The 8,980-nt window shown below is 37.4% G+C and overlaps 1 protein-coding gene across 24 annotated transcripts in view; it reads left to right on the forward strand.

Annotated features, from left to right (window-relative positions):
• esrrga (estrogen-related receptor gamma a) overlaps positions 1–7,453 on the forward strand; it is a 240,417-nt gene extending 232,964 nt beyond the window's left edge. For all 24 annotated transcript variants that reach the window (XM_063055763.1, XM_063055760.1, XM_063055754.1 and 21 more), the window contains 2 exons: positions 1,735–2,004; positions 4,440–7,453. In XM_063055763.1, the coding sequence (XP_062911833.1) occupies positions 1,735–2,004; positions 4,440–4,684 (515 nt within the window). In that variant the 3' untranslated portion in view covers positions 4,685–7,453. The remainder of the gene's footprint in view (positions 1–1,734; positions 2,005–4,439) is intronic.
• Positions 7,454–8,980: the final 1,527 nt, after the last annotated feature.

Raw genomic sequence — 8,980 nt, forward strand, 5'->3', positions numbered from 1 at the left:
GAGGGAGTTGCCCTTTCTTTCTAGCCAAACTATGATTTAAACTATTTAAATTTTTAAAAAGACATTCAGTTTCTCTCTCCAAGCAGGCCCTTTTTTTTTGATTACCCATTGGTGCTGCTTCATGCACCCATGCTAAGCTCATCAATTTCATCAACTTTGCCACTGACTTCAACCCTGCCCTTAAATGCACTGGTCTATTTCTGACACCTTCCTCCCCCTTTCTCGATCTTTCTGTCTCCATCTCTGGAGAAAAACTGTCTACTGACATCTTTTGTAAGCCTTCTAATTCCTATTGCCATCTTGACTCGTATCTCTTCCCAGCCCATCTTCCATAAAAATGCTATTCCCTTTCCCCAATTCCTTTGTCTCTTCTATTGCATCTGTTCCCAGCCTGAGGCTTTCCTTTCCAGAACATCAGGGATGTCCTTTTCCATCAAAGAATGTGGTTTCCCTTCCTCCACCATTGATGCTGCCCTCACCTGCATCTCCTCCATTTCCCACACACCCCATCTTCCCGCCACCTTAACAGTGCTGGAGTTCCTCTTGTCCGAACCTACCACTCCATGAGCCTCCGCATGCAACACGTCATTCTCCATAACTCCATCCATCTCCAAAGGGATTCTACCACCAAACACATCTTTACCTCAGCCACATTCTGCTTTCCACAAGGATTGCTCTCTCTCTGATTACCTTGTCCATTCGTCCTTTCCCACTAATCTTCCTCCTGACACTTATCCCTGCAAGTGCCACAGCTGCCCATCCACCTTCTCTTTCACCTCCATTCAGACCACTAAGTAGTCTTTCCAGTGAATATGCTGGAGTTGTCTATTGTATCTGGTGCTCCTGCTGCCGCCTCCTCTACATTGATGAGAGCCATTGTAAATTGGGGACTGCTTTGTTGAGCACCTTGGCTCCCATCCACCAAAAGTGGAATTTCCCAGTGGCCAACCATTTTAATTCCTATCCCCATTCCCATTCCATGTTGGTCCATGGCCTCCTCTTGTGCCACGCTGAGGCCACTCTCAGGGTGGAGGAGTAACACCTCATATTCCGTCTGGGTAGCCTCCAACCTGAAGGCATGAACGTCAATTTCTCCTTTTGTAATTTTTTTTCCCTGTCCCTTTCCTCTTCTTATATTCCCCACTCTGGCCTCTTACCTCATCCCATCTGGTTATAACCTCCCCCGATGCCCCTCTTTCTTCCTTTCTCCCATGGTCCACTCTCCTTTCCTATCCGATTCCTCCCTCTTCAGCCCTCTTTACCTTTCCCACTTTCTTGCTTCACTGCTCGCCTTCTAGCTAGTCTTCCTTCATCGCCCCCACCTTTTTATTCTGGTGTCTTTCCCCATACTTTCCACTCCCGAAGAAGTTTCTCAGCCCAAAATGTTCACTACTTATTCATTTCCATAGAACCTGCTTGACCTGCTGAGTTTCTCAATCATTTTGTACGTGCATGTGTGTTGCTTTCGATTTCCAGCATCTGCAGAAGTTCTTGTATTTTTGAATACTTTTTCCTTTTGCCCCTTACATCAAGTTACCATCAAATACTTACAGAACTGAGAAAATTACTTCTCTAGTGATTATGCAGTGTCCATTGGCCTGATTCAGTGTTTTATTTGATAGATGAGAAAAGTGGTTTTAATCATGGATTGAAAGTAATCTGATTCCGCCTTAGCTAAATTCATCCATAGTTTATGACAATGTAACACTGTTATGTCTCTCTTTTCTTTTCCAGGATTCTCTACATTATCTCTGGCTGATCAGATGAGTCTCCTCCAGAGTGCCTGGATGGAGATTCTGATCTTGGGGATTGTGTACAGGTCACTCTCTTTTGAGGATGAGCTAGTATATGCTGAAGACTACATCATGGATGAAGACCAGTCAAAGCTAGCTGGACTTCTTGATCTGAATAACGCCATACTACAGCTGGTAAAAAAATACAAGAGCATGAAGCTGGAGAAGGAAGAGTTTGTCACCCTCAAAGCTATTGCACTTGCTAATTCAGGTTGGCAGATTTGGCACTGTTTCAATATCATTATCTTCCCTGTCCACCCTACCCCATCTCTATTAGCATGTTCTGAGTAGGTGACTCCCCGATCTAAGCAAAAATGTTTTGTTTTAGTTTAAATATTTAACACTATATTGTAATGGAAATTGAATTATTTTATCTCTCAAATTGATTACATCCTGTTATATCTCTTACAACATAAATTAGCGTATTCAGTATTGAACAAAATCAACTAACAATGTACAAGAAATTGATATCTTCAAGAACAGTCTTGTATAATATGAATCATTGAAGATTATTAATTATGTTGCTGATTTTCTGTGAGACAAACTATACCACTTCTTGCATATTTATGGATATGCTTTCAGAAGCGGAGCCTGTTTTCAAAGAGTTGGAGTTTTGTTTTCAATGCAATGCCAACTGCATCTAAAAATACATCTTTTTCCTCTCTGTAATGAATTGCACACACTCTGCACCAGCATAGAAGAGGTTAACTTTTTCAGCATGCATATTATGCACATTTGAATTTAAAGTGCAGGAACAACTGGGAATGAATCATGAATAAAATCGTTTGTGCTTTGTTGTTTTTTTTCCCTTCTCCCCAATGCTTTATTGCAGTCTTTAGGCACTTTAGCATTTGCATAAAGTTCATGATAGATCACTCTTTAATAACATGCTGATCGTTAGCTACCTGAGTGTCAATAACAGCTCTGATGTTGTGTACTGTTGACAATCACGCCATGTCCCTCCGTTTCCCCCCTGCCTTCTTTTGTTTTGACCTAATCTTTGAACTTTATCTTGGTTGCCGGCCAGTAGTTTTCTGTTTAATTACAAGAAGGAAACTGTCAATAAAATCTGTTAAATGGAATGCAATGAGTAGCTGAATGGGAGGACAGCCATTTGTTCAAATTCTACAGCATTCAAGGTATTGACAGTTTGTTTTCTGAGGCCATATGTGCTGATCAATCTCAGGCTGGGCTCAGCCACGCTGAAAAATGAAAAACCAGATTGCTTTTGCTTATTTTCGGATGACAGCTCTTGATTTGGTGGGTCCGAGATGAACCTTCTGCCAAATTGTACCCCAGAGAACCAAAGCGTGACTGTTTTGAAAATTATTTTTTAATTGATTTTGTAATTAACAGTTCATCTCATATATTGATGCACAAATTCCCAGATTGATGGGAGGGAAATTGTTTCAACAAAAAGTTGCACTTTTTCTATTTGTCTCAGCAACTGTTGTTGGCACTTCACTGCTGTGATAAGGAAAATGACATTTCCAAACTCAGCATTTTCAGACAAGTAATCCACTTTTATTTCGACTTAACTGGGCATTCACCTTGCTTTTGATTTAATTTTGTCTGGTTATGATGTATATTTGCACATTGTCTGTCTTGCATGACATATTAATATACTACTTAGGTGTCATAAAATGGGGTGTAAGCTGCTTCACAACAGGATCATACTGTAGCTGTGTGATAATAGATGAGGCTTCTATTCCTCTGGATTTTAGCACTTCAGGAACTGTAAAGTTGAAGTTATAAGACTTATCTTTGAGTGCTGCAAATGCATCATGATGTGCTGTGTTAATTTGAAAGAAAGTACTGCAAGAAGATTAATTATAACAATCTTCATATTTTACAAACAACAGATTGAGGAAAATGCCAATTTGTTTACCAGCAGCCAAACTCTCAATGCCCAGTCCTTTTGCAGTAGTCTACTGGTGATTCACTGTGTATTAAATGTATTCCTCAAACTGAGCAAAGTATAGAAACATATAATAGCAAAGTACAGTTGCACCAAAATAAATTGATTAATATAACACAGAACTTAATTATTCACTTCAAAGAACATAAGAAGGAGTATTGCAAACAGAACTTGATATTCAGATAAAATCCAGTTTTCTGCAATTTTATCAAAAGCTGTTACTTTTTGAGTGTTTGTTTTACCTCTATAATTGCGAGTTTAAATTTATTCCAATATCTGATGCTCAGATGAAATTTTCATTGACTGTAAAAGATAGTGCTTCTCCTTTTAAGCATTGTGCTCACTCTCTGTTTCGAGTGTTCCTGGGAGTCTTAACCACATCTGATTCAAGAGGTGAACGATAAATAAAACTTAAATGTTAAAAAATGTTCCTTAGTACTTGATTAATTTTATGAAATTTAAGCAGCTGTTTGAAGCTCAAAATCTGCAGAATTTAATGCAGACATTCAACAAATAGACAAATGAAAATCCATGAAGTGATCTTTCATTTAAAGTTTGAGGACAATTTGTTTAAATCAACAATAGTGTGTGTTTCAGCTGAATGATCCATGTTTCGATCGGATATGAAGCACTTTGTATTTGAAACAAGTCGCTATGCAGATGTGCGTATTTCTCTTTAATTAAAGTGGCATTAAAGAGTTTTCTTGTTTGGTTTTATTGTCTTGCAGATTCAATGCACATAGAAGATGTTGAAGCTGTTCAGAAACTGCAAGATGTCTTGCATGAGGCACTGCAGGACTATGAGGCTGGGCAGCACGGGGAAGACCCACGCCGTGCTGGTAAGCTACTGATGACGCTTCCTCTTCTCCGGCAGACATCTACCAAAGCTGTGCAGCATTTCTACAACATCAAACTGGAAGGCAAAGTTCCCATGCACAAACTATTCTTGGAAATGCTGGAGGCCAAGGTCTGACTAGAGGAACCTCGGCCTTCCCATGAAAACATACAGAATGGGTTAGGCCACAGCAAAGGGAAGAAATGTAGGAATTGAAACAGACAAAAGTTAACTAGTGTTTAATTGAAAAAAAACTGCACTGATATTTAGCAGTATGACTGTGAAGCAGCTTTCAACTTCTCATTCTTCTAAGATTTTTTTCATGCAGATTTTGCTGTTGAAATTTTTAATGAGGTCTCTAAATGAAGAGAGAGAAGGAAGCCAGCCCTGCCAAAGGATGGGAATCCATAATATGGATGCCACTGAATTAATAAGAAGAAAAATATCCCCATCAACAAAGGATTCAGACTGACAACTGTTTTACCTAACAGTACAGCGCATTGACTGGATGCAGTATTAGGTTCCATATGAACAGTCTGTAATTAGGCATCGGAGCAGCGTTGCATTGGCTGCTTCTCATTGCATTTTTTCCACCTTAGATCAGTTACAGCCATTTAATTCCTTAATTGTTTTCAAGTCTTCCAGATATTTCTTAGGTTAGGAACTATGTCTATTTCAGGGAATAGTAAGCTTTACACAGTCATGCAATACTGAAAATACTGCATTTCTTTGCTGGCTGGAAAAACGATGGACAGTTATGAAGAACAAACAAAACTTTTTTTAAAACCTTTGTTGTTGATGTTGTTTATGGGTTTTTTGTACCAGCTTTACCACTACAGCCATTTTATTAATCTGTGAATTTATCTTAAGCAATAGTGAATGAGAAGGTGCATACTTTTTATGAATGCAATTTATGTTGAGTGCCAGTTCAGTCAAAATCCTCAACTTCTTTAACATGAGTAATGCATAACTTCAAGATCACTACTGAAATTAGGTTACACCTTTATTGATAGATTAGTCAATCTGACAATTGAATCCAGTGCAACAAGATTATACACTAGCTTATCCCAGCATATTTTCGAAATATGGTACTAATGTAAAATAATGTACTTTGCAGACATATTTATTAACCATTCAAAACATGACTGTTAAGGTGTAAATTTGATTTAGCGACTAATCAGATGTTTTTCCTCCCCTTTAAAGGCTACATTTGCTACATTTTAAAAACAAACAAAGACGCTAACCTGTACCAAGTACTCAAATGTCAGTATTAGTAGCTGCTCCCTGTTGTACCATGTGACATCCTCTTCTGTGTACACATATGTAATCAAAGATTGTGAGCCTAACCTGAGGTCATGTATTGGAAACAAAAAAAAATGTTGTAGTTCAGCTTGCAATGTTTCATGTTTGCTGTGTTCTTCTAATTTTAGTTGAATTCAAAGACTGTTGTCTTGTTCTTATTGTGGTGTTAGATTCTTGTGATTGTACGCATTAGACACAGGGTAGAATTAGAGACAGTAATGGATGTAAAATTCCTCAGGAGATAGTGTATTCTATTCCTTACTGGTGATAAGATTGCTCCTATTAATAATAAGAACAAATAGTTTAAGAATCAGAACAAATATCTCTTCTGACAATACACATTTAAATCATTAATTTAAAAAGGGATATTTTGTGTAACAGTTTATTGTAGAATAACAATGTATATCTTAGAAAAGAATTTGAATATTTCCAATCAATAGGTAAATGTCTAATTTTTAAATGCTGTAAATATAGCTATGTTCAAACATCTCAAATAGTTGTTAAAACCAGCTTTGTGTCGTTACAAGTTTTTGGTGCATACAAGTTTCCCAAACTACTGCTACATTGTGTGCTTTGAACAAAAAAATAAGAAAAAAGACAAAAAGGTTGACGGTATGCATCAACCTTGTGCTATAAATACTGTGTATCATTAGCCGTACGAGACTATATAGTAGATTGTGGTTTCTCAGTAGAGAATTGACTGTACTGTGATTCTAGACTTTATTCATCATTAGCAGCTCATTCAGGTGGTCAATAACTTGAGGTTTATAGCTGTAATAGGGAACTAAGAAGCTGGCACGACCCTTAAAAAAAATCCAACTCCTGGGAGTAAGGTGCTGATCTTGAGTAATAGGAGCTTAGCTCTGTGGAGTGCAAGGGAAGGATTTAAATTTTATTTTGTTCAGCTTATGGTTAGAACCAGCAGCAAAATCTCACTTACCAGTACTCAGAGCAGCAAACTCAGATATTTAAAATGGTTCTACGTTTTAAGCTGTATCTATTTTTTTTTCTCCTTTCTTTTCTTTACAATTATCTTTTTTTCTGTTTAATTATGGCAATATGATTGTGCGACTCCTTACTGTTGCACTTGCATTTCAATCAGAACAAATATTTATTCCACTATTTGCATTTTAAAAAAAGACAAGTTTCAAAATAATATGAAAAAATTATAAACAGCTATTTTTCTTATATAGAAGAGAATGTTGGGTGTTGGTGGTTGTATTTAAATTATTTATGCATCTGTGTTTACCTGCCTACAAAACAATTTACGGCAGTCTTACATGCAAAGTTTAAAAGCAGAGAAAAAAGTTTTAAAAAAGCTACAAATACCAGGAGTTGAAGTTTAATCTGTAGTGAAAAACCATGTCTGTAGTCTAGACAAGCTTTGTGCTTCACATCTGTAAACAATCAACTGTATATTTTTGTGACGTGTATCATACTGTGTGCTCTGACAGATGTCCATTTGTGTAAATGTATTTATTTTATATTGTATATATTGTTAATGCAAAAGGAGACAATGATTCTGTAACTTTAATCAGTTCCAATGTGTACTCTAATTATGCCTTTCAGGATGATGGTAGAGCAATATTAAACAAGCTTCCACTTTTACATGCTTGATTTGGTAGAGTGTGTGTTTTTTGGAAGAAACATCTGAACAAAGCTGAGATAATTTCGTTGCTTGTTCTACTTTTATAGTTCCATTTCACATTTACATATCTTCTTCCGTCATAGAAGGTAACTTCTGTCCATCTATGCCAGTCTTAGAGTAATCCCATTCCTCACTCAGTTCTATAGAATCTCTTCAGTGTCAACAGGAATTCAGAATTTCCTAGTTGATCGAGTAGATCAGCTGTGGTCAGATGTTGTTGAAAACAGATCTTTGATTGTCAAATTCAGCTTGTCTTTCATTGCAATCCACACATCACCACATTATAGTTGTGTTTTAAAATTAAAAACAGAACATTTTGGAAATACTCAACAACTGAGGCGGCATTTGTGGATGGAGAATCTGCATTAATGTTATTTACCAGTCAGTAGCTTTTCATCAGAACTAAAGAAGGTTGGGGGAAAAAAAAGAGTTTTGATTTGCAGAGAAATTGGGAGCGGGGACCTGGAAAGCAAATTAGATAGATGGCAACATACATCAACTGGAGTGATATTGATGCCAAGCAAAAGAATTGTGTCTGCACACGTACATGGGAATTTCAGATATCTGAACCTATTGAACATTGTGCCATAAAGCAAAGGATATAATGTCCCTAATGAAAAGTGAGGTGAAAGGTTCCTTGAACTTATATTGACATGAGAGCTGACCCAAAAGCTCATGGTCACATTTTCCGACTAAATGAAGGTGTTCAGTGGAACAATCACAAATTTGGATTGAGACTTTACGGAGAATTCATCTCATTGTAAACATAATGTATTAAATTAGTAAAAGTACAAGTAAATCACTGACTCACGTGAAAAACAGGGTAAGAAATAATTAAATGTTGAATCATCTGTGCTTACTTAGGTAGATGCGTGAGGTGGTAATGGGGTTATTGACGAATGGTGCATTTAGAATGTGGAGATGAGAGGGAAAGCTCTGACTGATGGTGGCATCACACAGAGAGTATTGGTGGAGAATGATTGGTGTTTGGGATGGGGAAGCCTAACATGGTTCTGAGAGAGTGGAAAGTTGTGGATGCAGAAATGTGGAAAATGAAACAAAGTTGAGAACCATGTTAATAACAACATGGGGAATTCCCAATTAAAGAAAATGGGAAATATTTTGGAAGAACTGTTACGAAACATTAAAGACAATGGGAGATGCGATGGAGATAGAGCACTGGCAGACCGGAATAGAGTCAAAGTCAAGGTAGAAGAAAGTGTAATCAGGTAGGTGTGAGCTAGTGAGTGCACTGATATTCTATCCACGGAAATGTCTAAGAAGGTAAGGAAGTGTTGGATATATACCAAACGAAAGTTAAGGAAGATTAGTAATTGTAGGCTTAGATGAACACAGGGAACTTTAAGATAGTGGTGCTAACTTAAGGAACTCTTCAGTGTGGTTCTTTATCTAAGCTGCTATCCTCAACGAGACCAGATGATTTAAGAATAACGAAAAAAAAATAGCAGCAGCTGCTGAGGACA

This window comes from Mobula hypostoma, chromosome 8 (assembly GCF_963921235.1).
Source record: "Mobula hypostoma chromosome 8, sMobHyp1.1, whole genome shotgun sequence".
Classification (NCBI taxonomy): Eukaryota; Metazoa; Chordata; class Chondrichthyes; order Myliobatiformes; family Myliobatidae; genus Mobula; species Mobula hypostoma.